General features: G+C 35.7%; 1 protein-coding gene across 1 annotated transcript; it reads right to left on the bottom strand.

The window, feature by feature from the left end:
- Nucleotides 1-2,221: 2,221 nt before the first annotated feature.
- On the bottom strand, nt 2,222-25,676 carry Top2 (DNA topoisomerase 2). Its single transcript, XM_089633182.1, has 16 exons — nt 25,485-25,676; nt 24,275-24,506; nt 21,913-24,155; nt 21,682-21,830; nt 20,965-21,202; nt 17,643-17,800; nt 17,010-17,218; nt 15,860-16,009; nt 14,245-14,383; nt 12,675-12,798; nt 11,959-12,120; nt 10,341-10,502; nt 8,270-8,392; nt 5,475-5,652; nt 4,535-4,827; nt 2,222-4,035 (listed from the first exon to the last, which is right to left on the bottom strand). The coding sequence occupies exons 1-16, from the start codon at nt 25,497-25,499 to the stop codon at nt 3,853-3,855; spliced, it is 4,758 nt and encodes a 1,585-aa protein (XP_089489308.1). The 5' UTR covers nt 25,500-25,676; the 3' UTR covers nt 2,222-3,852.

Genomic DNA, 25,676 nt, shown 5'->3' with positions numbered 1-25,676 from the left:
ATATTATACTTTGTCCAATTATACCAGTAAAATATTGGCAGTATTTGCTTGCAATTGGGCTGGAAACTCTGGACACTAGAGGCGCTAGTGTAGTATGGCGTGATCACGCATAAAATCCACGGAAGAAGGAACGGAGAGGAGGTGGTCATACAAACATTTCCTGCAAGACTTGTTGCCAGCTTGCGGTGACGGAGTAAGAAGTGCGGGGGCCCGTTTAGCGGTAGACTGGCGAAACATTAAGCCTAACTATTCGATAGGTGGATAGATGGCGGTAATTAAAATTAAATTAAATTTCAACTTTTAATAAACCTAATTGTGATATGACACGAAACAAAAGAAATTAAATAATGAAAGAAATAAGTAATAATATTTTTCGAGCCAGGCGACACACAATATAGATAGTAAAAATGTAATTATAATAAGGAAGTTGAGTGAAAAATATTTTGACTTATAAAAAATATGTTCATGTAGATCAAAAAATATCGATTCTAAATATATAAATATATTTCTATATTATTATTCTTAGAATTAGTTAAACGTTCTTGAAAAAGCATTCAATAGCAAAAGACTGTATACGCTCCACGATTGGTCGAAAGAATTCTGTCGTCACATGTGTCGTGACTTGTACGTACAACGGAACACCTATGGTGCATCTCTTTCTATTACATGAGAGATGGTCGATTTAGATGAGAGAGGTGTATAGGCCAAAGGTTTATTTGGGTTTGTCAAATATATGTACGTATTTGTTATTATTATTATATGAAATGGATTTCTAAAGATACATATTCGTATAGTGCTTTATAATAATATGTTGTTTATTGCATAACTTAGATGTTTTTATTATTATACATGTCACATAGCATGTGATACACTTCAGGCCGCCGGCCGCTCAGAAAAGTCTCACAGTGAACTGGGCTGTAAACCGTTATTTTACTTTTGGTCTTTACTTTTCTGCGCGGTGGTCCTGAATTCGCGCGGGGAACGTCAACAAGTAGCGACGGCGATACCGTACAAGTACCGTATCGGGCGTGAAAAGCAAATATTCTAACTTAAAATATTAATTTAACTATGAAATCTTAATCAATTTTCTTTTTTTTTTAATAACATCAATTATAATAGACGGTTAACATTGGTAAAAAAATTACTGGAATTCCTTGTTGAAGAATTAAATTTTTTTCCATACATAATGCTTAAGCGACGTGGTTTTCACAGTTCTAATGACGTCACACTACACCCCGCCTGTTACCGCTCGGATTCCGCTCGTTTTGGCGGGCTTAATAAAATTTAAACTTTGAGAATTAATTTAACTATGAAAACAAACTTTAAAAAAAAAAAAAAAATACCAGTATTTAAGTTTGAATGCAAACATTGATAAAAAAAAATAAAAAAAATGGACTCAACTTCCTTATTGCCATCTAGCGATAAAAAGAAACAATGAAATCAACACGGTATGTAGACCCTTTGGATTAACAATGTCCCATCTGACAAACAAATGCTGATTGTGAGCTCTAAGGTACCTTTCTTCAAAACCCATTATCGCATAACAATTTTGTATCATGTACTCCGAAGGAGTCGGTTTCTACAAAACTTGTGCCAGAAAATGTGTCGGAAACGAGCGATTTATTATAAAAATCACCAGTAAAAATACTTTTACATGAAAAGTAATGTCATCCCTAGTTTTAACTTTCATTCTGTATGTTTCTTACAAAATTGCACACTGCATTTCATTGGGTGCACTTAACAAATGCACTTTATAGTTTCTGAAGGAAGTCTGCTCAAGCCGAGCGGTGAAATCATACAGGCCTAGTAACCATGCACAATCGTTCCCAGTTGAGTTTGCTTGATGCATTGTGCCCAGTTGCCCCACTACCAACTCCTCTCCCTTCTCTCCTGCATGATAAAACCATTAAAAAGTAAGAAATAAAACCAAGCCTCGCAAGTCATGCCGCTTGGAGGCGCTACTGTAGCATACTGCCATCAGAATGTTTGAGAAATGTCAGAAGTTGGAGGTATTATAAACTATTCTTTAGTATCTTATTATACTGATATTGAAAACACTTATGTATACTTGCAATATAAATATGTGCACCAGCCACTCAGATATTGACCGAAACGAATCAGTGAGATGCAAAATTAATTTGATATAAGACATTTTTATCCAGGTATTTATAATAGTTTTCCCAGTTCAAAAATAGGATAAAAACAAAATAATACATTGTAATAGTGAGAACCATATTTATTTGAAAAATTAATATACATAACAATATACATTTTAAGAGTATTGAAAAATAATATTGAATAATTAATTTGTTAAGACATTGAGAGAATGGATACAAAAACATAAAACAAGGTTCCTTGTTATGTTAAAATGGACATTTAAAATTATTAATAGATTAATGGTGTAAAAATCTCACAAAAATACATTCTGAATCTAGGTCTGAGAAGAATCACAATCATGTAGTAAAGAGAGATGAATAAAATAATATAGACTTAACCTATCTTAAATTTGTACATTAATCAATCTACATTCTGTTGTACTCTGTATTAGCGGTGTGTCGATCAATGCTAATTATGTGCTAACTTCCGTTCAACGTAAACAGAATCAAATGCTGCTTATGCAAAACGGGACGGGACATTGTGTCACCAGTGAGAACTCGTACTACTCCTGCTCCCACTACACTCACAGCACTCAGTACCCATCTGAACCTACTGAGGAACCACGCACGGGTCCAGCACCCGGTACCCAGTCAGTACCCTTCTGAACCCGAGTACCCGGAACTTACTCCTAGAACTCGGGTTCTATTAACAGGAGTTGAACCGACACATCGCTACTGCGGATTAGTTCCACAACACAAGAGGCCGCTATTAATAACCTTACCTCAAACACAAACTGTGGAAACTTCTTCCCGCTACAAATAGAAAATACTGATGAGTATCCTCATACATCTAACAAATTTTTGACGCACATTCATTTTTAGACAATTGACATGTTTGCAAAAAATAAATATTGTATTTACACAAGAAAACTTTCACCAGCATGAAAATCATCATGGAAAGGTAAGAGTGTTCTAGACTCACCTGAAAAAGAACTTTGTCACAGATAAAAGGGACCTTACAAAAACCACTGTCAACAGCGGAGGAATTATTAAATTTGCTATAAAGCCGAAGTCAATAATCACAGAACAAGACAAATAATTGCTAAAATATTAGATATGAGAAATAATTAGTTTCCTAGTCGGGGAAATAAAACTTTCAAATCACGTGGGATAATTTATTATTATTACTTATTTTCTCATTAAAACTCTCCATTTTTAATTTTCAAATTTCTACTAATAACTATATTAGAAGACATTGATTAAATGCTAATTTCTTAAGTATTACATTCCAAACGGCTTTAGTTACGAACAGATTGGTATTTTAGCAACTCATCCAATCAGACATTAACTATTTACTATCTAGAATAAAAACAGAGGTACGCAGTTTCATGCAGACCAGTCAGATCATTATATCCCCTGTAATAATCCTAATACATATGTACTACCCAAGTGCCACCGGGCAAATAAATCACATGATATTGGGATATAACTTTTACACTCAACACTTCCACATTTGTTTGAACTTAAACAAACAATGAATATGACGAAAATGCAATCTGTGAATCTTGTATATAATGTCCTGAACAATTACGTAGAATGTTGACATTTGGAAAGTGTTGTTTATTCGCTGTTGCTATATTATTTATATTGCCAACAACATCAATAACGGTGGTGTGGCACATGTAAAAAAATACAAACTCCATAGAAAACACGGATATACATTCACAACCAGATTAACCACAGCAGGGAGAGTTACTTAGTCACTATCGGAGTCGTTAAAGGTGTACTTGGTGGCCTTCTTGGGCCGGGCAGTGGGGCGTGCCTTGGAGGACACCACCACGTCTGAGTTATCGCTGGGTACAAACGCATCGGACTCCGAGTCGGAGCCAGATGCCTTTGGCTTCTTGGTGGCCTTCTTTGCTGCTGGTTTGCTGGGCTTCTGCAATACATTCATCATGTTATAGCAAATACACTTTCTAAATAGACTTTCTCTTATTTTCATGGTGGTTAAACCGACAGGGTTTTGGAGGCATTATCATAAATATTACCCATCCTTATGAAGTTAGCTAAACAAAATTTTAAAAATGTGTTATTGTAATGAGCAGTCCGTCAAGTGTAGAAATTTAATGAAAATGAAACATAAAATTTTCATTACCATGGCAACACCGAGTAACATTGATTTTAGAACAATTTATAGTAGATTCAAATGTGAGGTTATATGTTTGGCTTAGAAAATGATGTAAAATCATCTCCTTTCACCACTAATTTTTTAATACTATTTTAGGTTGATGTGAAAAATATTCACTTGGACCACAGTACTTTTTAAAGTTTCAATTTTTTCAATCAAACCATCTTGATACTGCCATTTAAAGGATCTGTAATATTCTGTAAGTGAAAATTGTAGTATTTTCTAAATATTTACAACCAACTCAACAAACCTTTTTAGTGAAGATATCATCGCTATCAGAGTCGTTGGCAAAGTTCTTGGCAGGTCGCTTGGCCGTGGTAGAGATGACATTCAGCAACTTCCTCTTGCCGGCTGTGGCCTTCTTGGCCGCAGGGGGAGGAGGGGATGGGGCTTTGGGTGGGGACGATGCCACCTCGTCATCGCTCTTGTCACTGTCCTCCAGCACAAACGGCTTGGCGGCGGGTTTACTAGCCGCATAGGATTTCGCCGGCGAGGGAGTCGAATCCGCTTTGGATTCCTCCATGAGGGAGTCAAACAAGTTGTCTGTAAGTAAATAGAAGATGTAATTAACACAGGCACTAATAATAATTAATCATAAATAAGAAGGATTAAGATTGAATCTTCAACTATTGCTTGATAGAACTTGACTAGCTCATGCTGACGCTATTTTCACCAATAAAGCAGAAAAACTGTTTTCAGAAGCACCAAAAACTCTGCTACAGTGGACTCTGGTGTCATGAAATTCGCACCGCATTTCCGTCTGGAATTTCTAGGTCAACACAACTATTTTCAACTCACTACATCATTTCGAAATTAAGTTGACAAAAAATAAGAAAAGACACCATATTGTTTTATCCATGTTTTCAATCTGTCAATAAGAAAAAAAGTGTTGAAACTCAAGCAAGGCCAGGTAGTAACTATGTTACTTTGTGTTGGGATATGAGTTTTGACAGACATTATACTATACTTGAAGTCACTAGTTATAAGTCAGTCACTAGTTACAAGTATCATGCTATCTAAAAGTACTAGTTATAAATCATAGCTTCAAGTTATATATAAGTCTAAGTAATAATTTAGAGATTAGATAAATTAAGTTTGTTAACCGAGTTTGAGATGATTTACGCATGAAAACGGTGCTATAGAAGTAATCCAATTATTATTATTGACTGTATCCATGGAAGTTGACTAACCAGAATCCATAGGGACGGGTTTACTGTTGCCATTCTTTTTGGAGTGAAGCATGTCATCTTCGCTGTCGCTATCTTGGATGGTCTGTGGCTGGACGTCCTCCTCATCCTTGTTCTCAAACAGCTCGGGCTCCGAATCCGAACTCTTGTCTGAGTTCAGTAGCGATGTGTACGTATTGATCTGAAAGAAATACCCAAACAAGTTATATATTATAATAAGGAAGTTGAGTCCATTTTTTTTATTTTTTTTATCAATGTTCGCATTCAAACTTAAATACTGGTATTTTTTTTTTTTTTTTAAAGTTTGTTTTCATAATTAAATTAATTCTCAAAGTTTAAATTTTATTAAGCCCGCCAAAACGAGCGGAATCCGAGCGGTAAGAGGCGGGGTGTGGTGTGACGTCATTAGAACTGTGAAAACCACGTCGCATAAGCATTTTGTATCGAAAAATTTGTAATTCTTCAACAAGGAATTCCAGTAATTTTTTACCAATGTTAACCGTCTATTAGAATTGATGTTATTAAAAAAAAAAGAAAATTGATTAAGATTTCATAGTTAAATTAATATTTTAAGTTAGAATATTTGCTTTTCTCGCCCAGTACGGTACTTGTACGGTATTGCCGTCGCAACTTGTTGACGTTCCCCGCGCGAATTCAGGACCACCGCGCAGAAAAGTAAAGACCAATAGTAAAATAACGGTTTACAGCCCAGTTCACTGTTTGACTTTTCTGGGCGGCCGGCGGCCTGAAGTGTATCACATGCTATGTGACATGTATAATAATAAAAACTTCTAAGTTATGCAATAAACAACATATTATTATAAAGCACTCTACGAATATGTATCTTTAGAAATCCATTTCATATAATAATAACAACAAATACGTACATATATTTGACAAACCCAAATAAATCTTTGGCCTATACACCTCTCTCATCTAAACCGACCATCTCTCATGTAATAGAAAGAGATGCACCATAGGTGATCTGTTGTACGTACAATCACGACACATGTGACGTCAGAATTCTTTCGACCAATCGTGGAGCGTATATAGTCAATTGCTATTCAATGCTTTTTCAAGAACGTTTAACTAATTCTAAGAATAATAATATAGAAATATATTTATATATTTAGAATCGATATTTTTTGATCTACATGAACATATTTTTTATAAGTCAAAATATTTTTTACTCAACTTCCTTATTGCATTATAAACTACAGATTTTATGGACAAAAAATTAAATTGTACAAGCACGCTGTTGAAGTTCTGAGAAGTCTCTTACTGCACCCACATATTGAAGAGTAATAATTAGACTATATGTATTTACATTTCGTCGGTGTAAGTTCAAAACCGCGGAAGAACCATTAGTAAAAATGTACATGAGGGATATACGCGCTATTGCTTGCTTATATACTGGGGATGGCAATCACGATATTGACTTAAACTGAGTGCAAGCAGTCTATTGGTCAATTTCAAAATTTGAAAGCACCAATCAATGCGGCTTGTGGCTTGCAGCTGAAAGCGCCACAAAACCTATTTTGAAATTATTGGCTCATATGCGGTATTGAATTTGGATAATGCACATTCGAGTCTGTTTGTTCATAAGTGCGTATTTGAGCCTTTTTTCGGCAATAACCTGTTGTTCTTAGGGATACTGTTAGAAAATCATTTCTCGGAATATAACTAGCTGTTCTGAGGAAACTATTTATGGTAGATTATATACTATTTTTATAAATATGTAAAGAAAAATATAATTTTCTTTAATTCAAGGCAATGCCGAGCTTGTCTCATCATTGTGGCTGTGTGTGTCGTGGACTGTCACTGGCTGGATGTGCGCCACAGTACCTACACAGTCGACTCGATATTTCGTAATCTATGGTGACATAGTAAAAATAATCTATGGGTTGTGACATGACAGATTGGTGGAAATAATTTGTAATTGCTATCGTGATTGTGATTAACCCTTGGGACCTTCTAAGACCCAAACAGTCCCAAATGCCGTGCCCGCATTATACTCTCCTAAGACCATATTTGTCCCAGAACGACCGCACATTATTAAAATGCATATATCTCTCTTCCTCTCATTTAAAAATTAATTATTTCTTTTATGTCAGAAAGAGAACGAAATAGTGCTTGTTATTGTCTTTGAAAAAATGGAAGCTTGTAGAAGGTTCGATCCGTGCAAATCAACAACGTCTCAAGGGTTAAGGAATTGACATAAAATTAATAACATTAAATGTCGTTTCTTTCATTACAGGTAATGTTTTGTTACTGAATGCTTTTCTGTATGTAACTCTTGTGAGATTAACAAAATAAACCTCTTCTTTCATTACAGAGAAACTCAATTGTGTTTTAATTGACTGTCATTCAAATCACAAGGAAAATATCATTATAAATATATAAACACATTATCTGGTAAAACAGGAACAATTTAAAAAAAACATCATTTTGCAAAAGTTATCATGAAAATAGATTCAGTTGGCGCAAGGCGAAAATTTTGCATCGGCGATCACAAAGTTAATGCAAATTTATTCTTCAAAATATGAACTGTTCAAATTAGAAACGGTCAATATTTTCATCTTTTCTGAGGATCCGGTCCTTTTCCTTGAGAATTTGGCTTACCTTCTTGGGAAGGCTGTCTTGGCACACAGTCTCTGCTTCATTCACATTCATACAACTCCTCGTACTGTTCTGTTATCCTGACTCTTGACACGGCCCGACTCAAGTATTTGATTCACTTGACTGTGCCGTGTCTTCCTTGGGATAGCAGTTATAAGATTGTGTGTATCCTGTATTACCTTAGTAGCAGCTCTTCTTGCATTTGCACGTTCTCGGGGGACGACGGGTTCAGCCGTGAAGCTAGCCTCACTTCCTGACATATCAATGTCGTCCTCACTGTCAGATATCGCTTTCTTCTTTTTCTGAAAATTATTAAGTTTTATTAAACCCCTTGAACAATTTTGGGAGATATTCTTCACAGACAATAAACAACCGGTGAGTCTTTTTGGGAGGTATATATCTCAACCTGGCACTGTCTCATAAAAGTTATCCTATCTCATAGTACAAGTAAAAAATATAAATGACTTTTTTCAATATTTTATCTTTTAGGCGTACTTAATTGGTCCGCCATGTGGGACTGGAATTATTATTTTGTGCTGATGCTAAAGCTACTGTTATGTAATTGCCGGGCTTCTTGCTAATAACTTTAATTTTATTCGCAAAAGATCTGATAATTAAATGTACCTAGCAGTTGTTTAAAAAACCTCATTGTTTTAATCAAAATTTGTAAATGTAGTGTGTTTTTATCTTAAGACGGGTTGTTTCGGAGAATTTAAACAATTCTTCAACCTTAAAAGTTAATTTTCAAGTTCTTTTATTATTTCAGTTCTGTCAAGCAACTAGCCTATATTGATATAATAACAGAACTCGAATAGGACTTTCACAGAACCCGAAAATGAACATTGAAATTTGATGACTTGTTCAAATTCTCCAAATATTTTCACATTAAATTAAAAAACTAATGTAATGTGAAAATATTTTCTGCACAATCTTCATTCTGACAATTCTTATATAAGTATGTATATTGCAAAACTTAAAACACAAGTACTATGAATGGTTTGTAATGGTATTCGTAGCACAAGGTAGCTGCAGTGTAAATATAAGAATGTATTTTAAATATCTAAATACGTGTATAAAACTAAATTCTTAGAATGCTGATTAAAATAAATAAAATGCTGTAATGGTACTTGAATAATTTCTCAAACAAAACTCTTAGAAAAATGATTACAATACATGCATACAAAAAATGCTCAGTTAGTTGAATAATTTCTCAGAAATTAAAAAAAAATGCAATAAGGAAGTTGAGTGAAAAATATTTTGACTTATAAAAAATATGTTCATGTAGATCAAAAAATATCGATTCTAAATATATAAATATATTTCTATATTATTATTCTTAGAATTAGTTAAACGTTCTTGAAAAAGCATTCAATAGCAATAGACTGTATACGCTCCACGATTGGTCGAAAGAATTCTGACGTCACATGTGTCGTGACTTGTACGTACAACGGATCACCTATGGTGCATCTCTTTCTATTACATGAGAGATGGTCGGTTTAGATGAGAGAGGTGTATAGGCCAAACGTTTATTTGGGTTTGTCAAATATATGTACGTATTTGTTGTTATTATTATATGAAATGGATTTCTAAAGATACATATTCGTATAGTGCTTTATAATAATATGTTGTTTATTGCATAACTTAGAAGTTTTTATTATTATACATGTCACATAACATGTGATACACTTCAGGCCGCCGGCCGCCCAGAAAAGTCTCACAGTGAACTGGGCAGTAAACCGTTATTTTACTTTTGGTCTTTACTTTTCTGCGCGGTGGTCCTGAATTCGCGCGGGGCACGTCAACAAATAGCGACGGCAATACCGTACTGGGCGGGAAAAGCAAATATTCTAACTTAAAATATTAATTTAACCATGAAATCATCAATTTTCTTTTTTTTTTAATAACATCAATTCTAATAGACGGTTAACATTGGTAAAAAAATTACTGGAATTCCTTGTTGAAGAATTAAAATTTTTTCCATACAAAATGCTTAAGCGACGTGGTCTTCACAGTTCGAATGACGTCACACCCACACCCCGCCTCTTACCGCTCGGATTCCGCTCGTTTTGGCGGTCTTAATAAAATTTAAACTTTGAGAATTAATTTAATTATGAAAACAAACTTTAAAAAAAAAAAAATACCAGTATTTAAGTTTGAATGCGAACATTGATAAAAAAAAATAAAAAAAATGGACTCAACTTCCTTATTAAGAATTTGCAACTAATCAAAATTGAATAAAAACAAACTTACGGCATTTTTAGCAGCGGGTTCCTTTTTGAATCCCAACTTCGTCTGCTTCATGTTGTCGCCGGTCTTTTCCGGCTTTTCTGGTTTATCAGCCTTTTCCTTCTTCACTCTCGGAACCTTTACTTTCTTCTCTGCAGCCACAGGACTGATTCCGCTGGGATCGTCCTGTTACACATTTCATAATAATAATGATTAGATAGAATCCTAATTATTTCATATAATGGGAAATAAAAATATTATTAAACTTTACGTTGATTTCAGCCGAGAGACTGCTTTTGTTACTTTCTATGTTCCCTTCTTCTGTTGTAAACATTCCCTTTAGATACAAAAAAAATTATACATATTATTTTTTAATTTAAAAATAAATTATTAAAATCGAATTTTTCTTCAATTGGAAAAATAACAAGGTTATACATACTCTTAGATAATAAATTGATGGTTCCCGTAGCTAAATGATTTTTCCATATTATTTACTAAATTATATATAAATGCTTAGTAAAAAAAGTTAGCTTTATTTTTTGGTTAAATTCACATAATTTTATGAGAATTTTTTAGGAAAAATCGGGTGGGGTTATTTTCAGAAAAAGCTGTGGTCATTTGTAACAAAAGTAATCTAATTAATTCAGCTTGTCAAAACCATTACACAAATAAATATTTAGAATATGTAATGCAAGAAATAAATAAAACTTTGTAACGGGTCAATGAGTCTCTATGGTCAATTTATAGAATGAAAGTTGAATTCCATTGAACTTTGTGTTTCTATTCCATATAGTGGGTTCAGACGTGTTAATCTTAGTTGATCAACTCGACACTCAAAAGCATATTGACAAGTGTGGACCTTCTCGACGAGTTGATCAACTCAACACTTGAAAGCATATTGGACCTTCTTTCAACAAATTTGATTAAGTTTTGAGTTAAAAATCTTATTCAATTTTTGTTTTTCAATAAAAGTTGTTCAACTGAAATGTCAGAATACAGCAATAGAAAAGTTTTGTTCTCACAAATTTATTTCACAGATTCAATGAATAGATCAGGTGAGATCCAGGCTCTATTCTAAAATACTAGACAATGTGCTTTATTTGCATAAAAATTTCAAATTCTGCAATATTCTCGTAAAAATGACTGAAACTTGGTAGCGCCCACATATTAAACAAAATATACATATTAATATAATATTTGTGTAAAGTAAGTTACACAAGAGGAATATATGAAAATATGTACAGGTGTGACCTGTCTCACGCTATCGCTTGCCATGTTTATGATCCATTTGAATAATATAAGTATGGCCTAAATTATATTCCTTAATCTGTTAGCCGAGCAAAATGTTGTAATTATTTATCTTTCCACCTCTCCTGCCGTACCTTGCCGGACTAGGAGCAGCACCCCCTTCCGCCTGGCACGTATTCAGTAGTATGGCTCTCATGTATATTGTACACGCCCATAAATATTTACCTCATGTGCAACAAATTTTAAACCGCTATGCTACGGAAGTTGTACATTTAGAGAACATTAAAAAGGTGCAAAATGTCCTCATTGAAGTTCAAGATGATACCTAATTCCATTGCAAAATATGTTGAAGTAATTTCCATCTAATTACATTGAAATACGAAATTCAACTTACGGGATCATACTCCTTCTTGACGGCTTGCCTCTTCTTGAACTTCTCGGCTGCTACAATCCTCTTCATAAGGTCTTCGTGGATCTTGGGCTCCACCCTTCTCGTTCCCGATTCGTTAGAAGGTAACGTGTCCAGGAGTGACTTTCTGTTCTTGTTATTCTTATTCTGTTTGAGAAAAGATACAATTATTATTCCAATGAGTGTTCTACACTAGATATGGGAAAGCCTTGAACAGACCATATGTGAATGATGAAAAAAATGGACAGTTGTCATAATATCGTGGGGTAATTATATAGCTTGTTTGAGTTAAACACAAATATTTCCCCGCCCATGAACGCCGCAAACGTAAAATAATTTTTTTGGCATACATGTATGCATGTCCGAGTTTGCCACAAACATATAATATGTGTTGTAAAAAACAAGGGCGAGGAAATAAAGGTATGATTTTGTGTGTTACTCGAAAAAGCTGATTTCGGAATTACGTACCTAGTTGTAGTAATTACCCAACGATATATATAGTAATAAAAATTCAACAAGCAAGATATAAAGCGTGGTCACCTTCATTCTTTCAGCCTAGGAAAGCGTTAAAACAAATTTTAAATTCATTAGAAATCTGATAAAATCACTTTGAACATATCAATAACACGTAATCAGGTAAAAAGGCAGTTCTAGTTTTGAAAGAAAAATTTACCAAGTGGATAATAATATATTTTTCATACCATTATTGATTTGGTTTTTTTGTTGAGTCCCAGTTCATCATTGCGTTCCTGTAATTCCACTTGGTCAAGCTTCTCTATGAACACATCCAGATCATCTCTCCAGAGCATTGACGGAGTTTTAAGACTGAAATTTAATACATTTACATATACTAAAGTATTACCTATTTATACAGGGTGTCCGGAAACTCGTAGTACAAGCGGGAAACTGGTGAATCTACATCACATTTGGAGTCGATTTTGTAGTATATTTTTTTTTTTTTGAGCTTTCGTTATCGAGTAAATCGAGTTTGAAGTTTATTTTATTTTTTATTTTTTTATTTTATTTTAATCAAATTCTTATAAATTATTACTGAAGATCAAAGTACCCAACTAATTAAAACTATTTGAAAGTAAAACAAATGAAGAAACTCGGATTTGAAGCATTATTTTGAAATCACCCTTCATTTAACCCGGTGTAATCATAAAATATTTCTGCTCTGCAGGGTTAAAACATCTGTTATTCAACCCTAAACACCAGAAAAAACTTTAACCCTAAAATAGCCGAAAAATATTTTTTTTTTGTTTTTTTTTTTTTTTGAAAATGCTCAAATCAAAAAACTTTGTTTTTTTGGGTTCCCCATGTGGTGTAGATTCTCCAGTTTCCCGCTTGTACTACGAGTTTCCGGACACCGTGTATAACATTAAGTCAAAATCATCAGAAAAAATCATAAACGATTTGAGATTCAACGTACAGTCGACTTATTTGATTGAGACAATAATAATAAAATTAATATTGGGTATTTTGAAAGCTGCAGGGCGTCATGTAACTTTTATCTAACAAGCTATGTGCCAGTCATGGAATATAATTTTCTACCAATAACATATTAGGACTGTCAGGAGCAGAGGCGGCCCATGACTGAATTTGACAGCAGTCCATTTCACTAAAAAAGCTTTACAGAACAAAACCGAGCGCAGTGTCAATACATACTGAATACATATATGTACTGTCAAGTTTGGATCTTGATTTTGTAGTTCTAAAATATCTATCATTGTTAATTGGTTCCAAATCCATTAATCCTAACTAATTCATTCCAAAAGTTTGGTAATACGCATGTGTAATGTATTGTTAATGATCAAGGATACACGGCGTGTGCACGCGGGATCCTTATGTCTTCACTGCTCTAACAAATGAATTGTCATTACGAGAGTAATTTGTCTCCCTCATTTCATGGTTTCAGCCACCTGAGAGAGTGCCCACAATGAGAACATGTCAAGTGACGTCACGTCTTGGGCATTTCGAAATATGCACAACACTTTTGTACACGCGTGCGTATCGAGTACGGAGTTGCTAAGGGTATTATAATAAAGTTTAAGTGATGTGGTGGAAATCCTTCATGAGTGGAGCGTAAGTTTGTATATATGGATGTTTGGTGCACATATTCTCTCGTTATTACTGTGCTATTATACATTTTTTCTATTACTGTTCTTATATATGTAATGTTACCTTGAATGTTTGACAAGGCATTGCAAAAAAGCATCAAGGCAAGGACCGCCTCAGGTTTGGTGGCAATAAATTAAAATCAATGCTTACCGGAGGGCAGTGAGCTCAGCAAGCCTCAGGTCTCTCTGCTTCAAGAGCTCGTCCTTCTTTTCTTTGGTCAACATCCACATTGACATACCCAGCAGGTAGTTGAATTTCTTCACTTCTCCCAGTTTCATGAATGCTGCATCTGAAATAAAAATATTATTAAATTATTTCTTATAAAACTTACTCAAGACAGTCAGTCAGTCAATATAATAAAACTAATGAGAGATCCGTTGTAACTTGACACATTTAACAAATAATATTTATGCCTAACAGTGACCGTTCATAAATTGGACACATTCAATATAATCGCATCACCGCAGCCACAACACTTCTGTCCCGGTGCGACCGGAACATCAGGGGGGCACTGATTTGTTAGGAATTGGAACACATGCTCAGGATGGGAAGGAGGTTGGAATTCAATCGACCGGTTTACAAGGCAACCTAATAAGTCAATATTGGAATCTAGGGCGGGCAGGAATAAAGGAATTAATTGAGCATTGTTTTTCTTCTTTACGTCTTCCTTCTTCTCGCCTCTTCTTAAGGTGCCTGTAAACGATCAAATTTGTTTGTCAAATTTACGTGTTTGTCAAATTATTTGAACGTCTGCGGCCTTGTTTGATGTGCTTGTCAAACAAACTACGTGTTTGACGTGTTTGTCAGAAATTCTGATTGACGGAAAGTTTGAACGATATTTGACAACATGTTTGAACGTTTGCGGGGGTGTTTATCAAACAAACGTCAGTTTCGTGTTGCCATCACTATGGAGAGTGCTGCGTCATCGAATGTTATAAGTAAAAGAGACTTTTTATTACATTTTATATCCATATATCGCGATCTGCCGCAACTGTGGAAAGTAAAATGCAGGGACTATATGGACAAGAATAAAAGAAACATAGGAATAAAAACAATAACGGATTTATTAAAAGTATTTCGCGCCAATATTACGGAAGAAGACGTGAAAAAAATATATATTGGTATATTTAGCTCTTAATTTTAGCCATTCTCTAGACCAACACCTTCTTTTTTTTCTTTTTAAGACACAGAGCTAATGTCAACGCAAGAAATGCTTTGTCCGCATCCGTCATTTTTAACAACACAAAATATTTCGCTATTCACCCCACTTCAGACCGGATACAATAAACGTCAAAAGACAATTCCCGGCGAAAGCTGTAAATAAATGAACTAATATTTGACAAACTTCATTTGAACGTTTGCGGCCTTCCCAGGCCTTGCTCATCAAACACGTGACGAGCAAACGTTAAATTTGACAAACAAATTTGATCGTTTACAGGCACCTTTACATCTCTTGGCCTCTTTTTGGCTCTTCATGGTTCATCTTGCTCATCTCGTCTCTTTTTGTATCTTCTTATATCTTCTTGTTTCATCTAGTTTCTCTTGGCTTTCTTGGCTCGCACTTCTTACACCTTCTAGCCCCTTCTTGGCTAGCGTTGTCTCTTCTTGCATATTTCTACTAACTCTTCATTCAGAACAAAAACCTACGTCCTTCTATTTGTAGGTGTAGTTCCTTTCTTTTTCATTTTCATGCAAGAAGTGTGAGGAGGATAGTTATGAAAGGATTTAGTATTACAATTGGTGAATTATCTAGGTTAATGGTTACCTGAATCAAGTGGTTTGCCACCCTTGGCTGGCTTTACATCCTCTTCTTCTTTGTCATCTTCATCACTTTCGGGCTCCTCCGCATCGCCCGCTCTTCCCGCTTCCTTGGCCACCTTCTTCTTCCACGCCGCAATGGGGTCAGCATCATAACCTTAAAAAACATTCATTTAACATTACAAAATATTTATTTATTTTATTTTTGATTGAATTGCAGTCAGATAACATGACAACAATAAATATATCAAAACTGTACTGACAATCAAATGTTTTATTGTAATAAATGCTAATACATAAATGTGAGCCCTTGAATTAGACCATATAACGGGTGACTAAAATCAAATACTTAGGTATTATTTTTGACATTAATTTAAAGTGAAAACAACATATAATAAACACTACAATAAATAAAATTATCGAAGAAAGCAAACACTTTGTGGCTCGACAAACAAACAATATAAACAAGTTTATATTTCCATCGTCCTGAATAAGGTTGAGTGCAACCGAAACCGGTCGACCTGTATCTAATCTTAACCTAATCTTTACAGCTCAACTAGTTATAAAGATTATTCTAAAAATACTGATCTGTTTAGAGGAAATCTTTAGGAGAATCTGTATTTTGGACATTGGACAACTTTAGTCCAAAAATATACTAGCATACCTCTTCAGACACGGAACTGATTTTGACAATGTCCAAACTGCTCATGATACTAGAACTAAAGGGCATAATCTATTACTTATGCATTTCACTAAAAAAACTTTTGGCCAAAAAAAATTTTGATATTTTGCAACAAAGCTATACATAATGCACTTCCACTGGCCGTCAGACAGAACACAAATTATTCGAAATATAAATTACAAGTATGTATTTCGAATAGAATGGTACTTTTAATGTAATACATATTGTGTTGGTATTTTCGTTATAAACTTCTCACGTTATAAACTGCACCTGCTTGCTCTCAACACAGGATTTCCTAGCGAGACAGGCACAGTACATCCACCAATGTAATATAATAAAAAAAAGTTTAGTAAATAAATAAATAAAAACATATAAGCCAGTAAAGGAAATAAAAAATTTTGAGGGTTGAAAAGGAGAGTATAAAAATTACCAAATGACAGAAAGGGAAATGCTCTTTTAGACAGTTAGAACCCACCTCGTTTGATCAGTTCATCCACCATGACCTTCCTCTTCTTGTTCTCCACCACCAGGTCCTTGTCGCACTTCTCGAGGATGAAACGCGCCTGGTTAGACAGCTTGTCGGCCTCAGCCTTGAGCTGGCCGATGAGATAGTCCTTGCGCTTGCCGTAGAACTTGAGGCGCAGGGCGTAGAAATCTCGCAAAATCTCCTCCACCTTTTCATACCTGCAAACTCACACAGATTAGATTGATATCTATCATATAGGTGTGCTAACCCACCCCTTGATCTTAGAGCGGCGATCCAAATTACGAGAGGCGTGCGACTCATAAGCTAGACAAGTGCGAACAAGTATCAAGCATCATGTCATTGGTACCAATTATTGTACTAACTTTTATAATTTTGTAACTATTGTCATCTATGTAATTATGTACTGTTTGTTTCTGCAATAAACAAAATAAATAAATAAATTATTAAAAAAACATTATTCTTGAACAATTTTAATTTATTTAACCATATTTTTTAAGCCAAATGCGCAAGGGCAGTTCTGATATTCAACCTCCATTAAGTCTCAAGTAAATATGTATGTACTTGAATTTTCAGCACCTAATGGTCAAGTTCAAGAGAGATTTTTGGAATTTCATGACTTACTTATGCAGACACAGGTTTTCATCAAAAGCATTCATGGTGGATAGTGACACGGTTGTCTGCAGCTTGAACACCTTGTGGATACCCTCGGCTTCCGCCTCCGCCAGCTTGCCAGCCAGCATGGAAATCACAAACTTGACTGTCGTGTCCGTGTTGTATTCCTGAAACAATAGGCTATTCAATAGGCTTATTCTGTGGCTACAAAATTCAAACGCATCCCGAGCAATGGCCGTGGCAAGAGTCAACATTGGAATATTTTTAAGTAGATATTCATGTGCAGCTGGCTACATTTATAGTCCAGTGAAATCATGACTACCTTGAGGAGCATTGCAGTGTGAAGAGATAGGTTTTAGAAGTTTTTAATGCATTTTGTTACGGTCCATGAAAAATCCAAAGCAAAAAGTTGACATTATAGAAGCGTCTCTATTATTTCAAATATAATTTTCAATATTATTTTTGGCTTTGAGATATTTACAAAATTTTACCCATCGTATAGGGGTTAATCCCTGCAAATAACAGGCATATACAAGAGGCGACGAACAAATAACATGAGCATAGCTAATTTGAATATTTCATTTCATGCCGTTTAGTTTTTTTAAATACTTAAAGATAAGTATGTTGGTAATAATTTGATTGTAATAATTAATTGGCTGAACTAGCATCGCGCCTGGGGTCCCACCCAGGTGTCGTGAGTTCAATTCGTCGACTGGCTCCTCCATCACGACACAAGCATCATTTTACACATATTGTGGTGGTAGTAGGACATTTTCAAATATTGTCAGGTTATTCATAACCTGGTAATACTCACTACTAATTACTGTATTATAATATTTTACTAGATTATGCATGTTAACCGGTCAGCAACGTAAGCAGATATACACGATAAAATAACGATAGCAGTCAAGTACAATAAGCGTGTTTACACGTCAACGCGTGTGTTTCCACAAAAATCGTCATAACTCCGTTATTCTTCTAGTGACATCCCTAAAACAAAAAGTAGAATATTCGTATTGAATGAAGCTTCACATCTCTATTCAAAGTTATCCATAGAAACCCGTAAAAAGACCTACTCAGTGGAAGCAAATTTTACCCGCCAAATCGTAAAACGACGCCAAGAAAGCCGTTTGACGTGCCGACCCGCCTCGCAAGTTTAATTATTTTTTTTAAAATATATTTTGTATGAAATGGTCAAAAAGTGAAGTGACAGAATTGTTTATTGTACATTTGTACGATGAAATAAGTGTTTTTTTTTTACATTATCCGTGATTTTAGTATCGTTTTTACATAAAACATTACAGGTGAGTCATTTTTACAATTTTTTCATGTTTCCATTCTAAATTTAAATATTTACAAATGTTAATATTTATTTATGATACAACAATTTAAAAGCCTATTTTGTAACCTTTCTAAAACAGTTTTTACTATTCGGCTCCTTTCAGTAATGTTTCATTTATAGAGCTTTGATTGTGAGGCGGTAATAACACAACTTTTTCGTGAAATTGACATTTCGGTAAAGACATCTTAGCTTCAAGTTCGCGAAAAGTCGGAGGGGTTAAGTCACTTTTTATTATACATATTAATATTCTGTTCAAATAAAATATTCTCTGTTATTATAACACTCTATACCTTAATAGAATTTATTTTATATTAATTACCATCTATTATCATAAACACCTCATACCTCGATTTATGTCAGGTCTTATACAAACCTAGTATTCATTCAACTATTATTACACTAGTAGATATTTCTTTTGATTATGTATTGTCTCACAGCACTTCTAACTTCAACTGTTTCATTTGCAATAATATTTTTGTGTACACATTATTTGTTCTGTAATTTATTAATAATATTCTCCTGTGTACCACTGTATGCTTATAATCCAATGTATCATTCTATGGTACAAGCCATTTTATGGGGTTTAAATAAATAAATATTTGTCTTCCTTTTTAAAAAATAAAATAAACACAGGAAATATGGGAACGCACTGCATCTTATAGAACAAGGCTGACCAACCCCAGGCCCGAACGAATTATAATAGTGGCTCGCGTGAACCATTTTCAAAAAACCCGCCAATTTGAAAAAGTGTCGCGGGCCCGCGGTAAAACAAACAATGCAGCTTGCCGCGCGGTCACCAGTGTTGCTAATCGCTATTTAGGCTACTCAGAACGAGAATCATGTTTTATAGAAATTCTCTAACAACCCCCCCACCCCATGGAAATAGGAACCGTCAGGTATTCAGTGGCCCGCCAGTGATTCAAAATCGTCAATTTCGCCCAACTGTTAAAAAGGTTGGACAGCCTTGTTATAGAAGTTAATGTAACGACTGAATGTGGTAACAAAAATTTTAAAAATATATATTGAAAGGATTGGAGGAAATGCAAGAGTTAGCAGATAGATCGAAAACCAATCAATTAAGCATAATGAGCTGTAAAAACAAAGCTTTCCCATGAGGCTAATGTCAAATGTGTGCCAGCTATGCACTAACCATGCCTTCACCATGCACAGGCGTCTGAGGATCAGTGAAGCCAGTTTCATTAATTGAAATACTGGTAAAACAGACACTCCATTCTCTCATCTGCACTAATTAATTCCAAAGTGAAAGAAACTTAAACTAAGAAATGTTCAAGTGGTTATGTGTTACTTTTCTAGCGTGGAGAAACAATTCAATTACTGATTTAAAACGTTTCTTATTTCAGCAGTGTCATTCAACCCTTGGTATGCTTGCAGATCGAATTTGAGTTCCAAGAAAATAGTCTATAGTTAGCGCGGGACTTGAATTAAAGTTCTATGAATGAGTCATTATATAATTTCTACATCAGCCATATTAATTTTCAATGATTTGGGAAAACCACATAAAAACTGTCACAACTACTTATTTATTTAGTTCTGTGAGTATTTTATTTTTTTATTATCGTGATAGCTGCTTCGGCATTCAAGGCCATCACCAAACTGTTCATTATTTTAATAATATTTACCAAATATTTTTTGTAATTTTTTACATGCTTACTGTGGTAAGCAGAAAATTTTGCTTGTGTCGTGGTGGAGGACTTAGCCAGCCATGGAATTGAACTCACGACGCCTGGGTGACAACTCAGTCATTGACCGGTCATAATAATTGTAATATTTATTATTTATATTTTTTTATGCCATTTGATTATTTATTATTGTTTTTTTTATTTGATAAATAAAAAATGTTATTGCCTATATTTCCAATGTCGAATGAGCAGGTTTTCTATGGCCCAACCTAGATAACGGCACGCCACACTCAGGCATAAAATGTCATGCCGATATATTTATATAATATAAAAAACGTATTGTACTGACCTTGTATTCCGAGATGATAGGTTTGACCTTCTCGCTGCCCAGCATGGGTTCAAGAACATTCTCCTTGTAGTTCTGGGTCCAGGTGCCCACGGGCAGCTCCGTGATCTCGATGCGGTCATCGGCCAGGATGGTCGCCTCGCCCGAGATTACGTACTTCTCCTGGAAGCTCTCCACGGTGCCGCGGAAGTTCTTGTACCAGGGGTGCATCAGGACGGGTTCCTCACCATCCAGCATACGCCTGAAGTTACAAATAAATTCACAAAACAGAAAAACAAAATGTTTTAAATCAAATATATTATTCTCGTCCGAGTGCTGACTTTCCCCATATTTCTGTACAATAATATAACTAAGCGAAATATCAAACCTATAAGTATTGTAGTTGGGTATCTTAGTGATCAAATTCAATATACGAAAGCCTAAACAAAAGCCTGGAAATTTTAATTAAATTTATTGATATTATTTTGACAGATAAGGTAGGAGACACATTACGCTATACGGATCATGGCTTGGCCTATTTCAGCATATCGCTCGCCATACACTACCGATGGGAATGTATGGCGATCGATATGCTGAAATAGGCCAAGCCACGAAAATATAGCACGCTTACAGCGTGGTCTGTCACAGGCTTGTCAAAAACAAGATGGCAACACTGATCACAAGATAAATCCAATTATCAAGTAAAAAAAGAAAGTAATTATATGCTACAAGTGGACAAACCTAATATTTTGAACAATGTCTCTGGGATTGAAGGTGGGAATCTTTGTGGCCCAGCCGGTTCCAATACCTTCAGCACCGTTGACAAGAACCATGGGTATGATAGGTATGTAGTATATGGGTTCTATTTTTTGGTTGTCTTCAAATTCGTGCTGGAAAACGGAGGGTCAAAAATAAGAAACAAAACAAAAGGAAATTCAAATAATAATAAATTATCACAAATGTGAATGTTACCGTCAGAAGTGGATCATCATGAGGATGAAAGATGAGCCTGGTGAGAGGGGACATCATGGTAAAAATATAACGAGGGCTCGCACTGTCCTTGCCTCCCGACAACCTGGTACCAAACTGACCTCGGGGCTCCAGCAGGTTGATGTTATTGGAGCCAATGTAGTTCTGGGCCAAGTTGACAATGGTGGAGCAAAGGGACTGTTCCCCGTGGTGGTAGGCAGAGTGCTCAGCAACAGATCCGGCCAACTGCGCCACTTTTACTTCCCGCTTGTCATTACGTTTAATGCATGTGAAGATGACCTTCCTCTGGCCGGGCTTCAACCCATCAATCATGGATGGAATAGACCTGACATTGTCACCGTTGGAGAAGAGCACCAGCTCTAAGTTGATGAAGTCTGAGTAAGTAACTGCACGAGTTTCCTTGGTGTAAAGATAGCGTTCCTGCAAACCGATTTCCTTCCTTCGCTTGACCTCTTCCATGTGATTAGTCAACCACTCCTTACGCTGATCGGCAGCCTTTTTGGAGAAAGCCAGTTCGATGTTGTGGTCGTCTGAACTTCCTCCATACTTGAACTTGATGCGATGGCGCTCCATATTCTGAAAGTACTCTCGGGCTTCCTTGGATGTGGAAGTACCCAAACCTTTGTAGTACTTGATATTATATGTATGATTGTTCTCCGTGTCTTTTTTCCACTCTTCAAACTCTGGCAGAGAATAAAAGGATACCTCTTTGTCTTTCTTGGTTGCCTTTACGATAGGCGTAATAAACTCTTCCAGGAAGGGTAACTTCAATAGATCTGGCCAGTTGTGATGTAAGAAATTAATGATTAGACCCTTAATGTGAGAGCCATCTTGATCTTGATCGGCCATTATCATCAATTTACCATATCGTAAAGTTTTCAAATCGTCCGTAGTAGTGTATTTCTTCTTATACTGAAGTCCAATAATCTTGATGAGATTATTAATTTCTACATTTTCCAGCACCTGCTTGTGAGATGCTTCTCGCACGTTGAGAACCTTTCCCTTGAGAGGAAACACTCCGTAGTGATCTCTGCCCACGACGCTGAGGCCAGACACGGCCAGAGTCTTGGCAGAGTCTCCCTCAGTGACGATGAGGGTGCACAGGTGAGCGTTCCGCTTACCAGCATCATTGGCATCCACCAGTTTAGGAATTCCCTTCAGCTTGCTCTGTTTCTTCCCCGAAGTCTTAGCCAGCTCCGTTTGAGCCTTAAACTTGGCCCAACTCAATACAGACTCTACTATTCCACATTTAGAGGCGATGGAAGCGATGAACTCTTCAGAAAGGTTGCACTTAGACCCGAAGCTCTTTACCTGCAAGGTCATGTTCTCCTTTGTCTGCGAATCGAATGTAGGATTAACAATCAAGCAATTAACGAAAAGCCACATATGATTTTTGACTTGAAAGGGTTTAATGTTAATGCCTCCCTTGTTCTTTTTCTTCAGTACCTCCATCACCTTTTTGATGATCATATCACACACATGGTCGACATGTTTCCCTCCCTTAGTAGTGGCGATAGAGTTGACGAAAGAGACTTGCTGGAAGCCCTTGTCGGACAGGGTGCAAGCAACCTGCCAGCGATCGCTGGCGGCCTCGAAGCAAACCTTCAGCGGAGTGCCATTATCGTCTTCCTTACCCTTGATAAACAGATTGATGTAGTCCTTTAGCTTATTGACCGGGAGCTTCTTGCCGTTCAGGTAAACCTTCACTCCTGTAGAAGCCGCCACGTCATAAGCTCTCCGTGCCATTAAAGCCACTATATCATCGTCTAACCTGTCCATTTTGAATTTTGCTAGATCGGGACTGAAAATAATTTTAGTGTAGTCGTCATCCTTGTCCAACGATTTGATTTTAGGCTCTGAAGCCTTACTCATGTTAGCACCCCAGGTTTGTTTGAAATGCTTTTTATATTGTTTAGATGCAGTTTCAACAGTAAATTTAGTGGAAAATATATTACAAAGCTTAGCACCGTAGCCGTTGCGACCTCCCGTGACCTTTTCCTCCTCATCGTTGTAGTTGGAAGAAGTCAACAGGTGACCAAAGATCATGGTCGGCACGTACATCTTCTCATCCTTGTGCATTACTATGGGGATTCCGCCTCCGTTGTTATAGATGGATATGGTGTTGGTTTCTTGATTTATATCTACTTTTATAGTATCCATTTTAGCATCGCGCTGTTTGTTATCAGCGGCATTTACTAAAATTTCATCAAATATTTTGTAAAGTCCTAAAACAGAAAAAACAGCTGTAAAAACTACATCGGAAACAAGAAACTTTACATTTTAAAGAAAATCATGTTTTTAATGTCCCAAACATATAAGCAATTTGAAGACTTTGTTAATATACCTGGGACGTAGGTTATTTCTCTTTGGCAGATAAGTTCCTTTTCCCTGTCATACACCCACATCGTCTCAGTAGATTTCTCTACAGAACCAATGTAAGTATCCGGACGTAGCAAAATATGTTCCAATTGCGATTTCTTCTGGTATATCTTCTCAATGTTATTCTTTGAGCCCTTTTTAGCCGCAACGTCACCATTTTGCTTCTCCACATCTCCGCTCTCTTTTCCAAACATCGACTATAAATATAATGAAAACCATTATTAGTTAATGAGCAGGCAGCATTCTTCTGGTGCGCTCAAATCTAATTTCACAATAAGTCAATCATTTCTTCTCGAAGTGAAGCCTATGCAATGCGAAATTCTGGAATACATAAAGCAAGAAGGAAACTCCTCGATTTATGAATTGTTTTAAACCTTATTTATCACCTGGTATAGATATACCTTCTTTTTCTTCTTCTTAGCCTGTTCCCTCATGGGTCAGTAAGGAATCGACATAAACCGAGTGCAGCAAGAAAGTGTAATATTAACAAAGAGCACTCCGTTCCATATATTACGATTGGGCACCCATTTATGGGTCGGTGCAGCACGGGAGCAATTTTGGGTACTTCCATTGCCCGCATTCATACTGCACCCGATTTATGTGGATTCCTTACCTACCCTGATTAGTTTTAAAATTACTATACTGTATGTCTGATAAAATATTGCAAATATAATCAAATAAGTTATGTTTTGATACTATAATGAGGTCTAAAACATCGTACTGAATAATATAAATATCGAAACAGGCACAGAAATTGATACAATATTCATCTCAGGCGAGGAGGGAAAATTGACAGATAGGTACCACACTGGTACTACTTGGTGAATCATATTGTTAGCCTATATACATTCATTTAGTTTGAAAATATTATATTACAGCGAGATAGTCTTAGGAGATCGACGAATTCAAATAATGAGAAGTACTATATGATTTTTCAGCAAAAGTAATTAATTACGCACGCTTGCCAATTTGCTAACCGTATAATGTTGTTGATGTTAAAATGCATAACAAAATAAAAGAGGCTAATTCCGCTGACAGATTACAAAATACCATGAATTTCATAAATATGAAACAAATACTAATTAACAGAGTACTGCAGCTATAAAACAGATATGTGATAACCGGTAAAAACATGGAATTAAAAAATGCCGCCACACGGTTGTTTGGATACATACCCTTATGTCTGCCATTTTAACAAACACCTTGTCGCTTGCAGAGCTACGACAAAACCGCTTAAATATGTTTATCGTGATCGCGATTCTATTATTTAAGACAAACACCGATTCATTGTAAAAATAAACCAAACAACGAAGCAGCAACAAAAGATGCTTCAATACGATTTGGTTAATGTCTCAAGGACCAACGAA

The sequence above is a fragment of the Hesperophylax consimilis genome, chromosome 7, assembly GCF_061612785.1.
Source record: "Hesperophylax consimilis isolate HC1 chromosome 7, BYU_Hcon_1.0, whole genome shotgun sequence".
NCBI lineage: Eukaryota > Metazoa > Arthropoda > Insecta > Trichoptera > Limnephilidae > Hesperophylax > Hesperophylax consimilis.
This window is presented reverse-complemented; position numbering and strand designations above follow the sequence as displayed.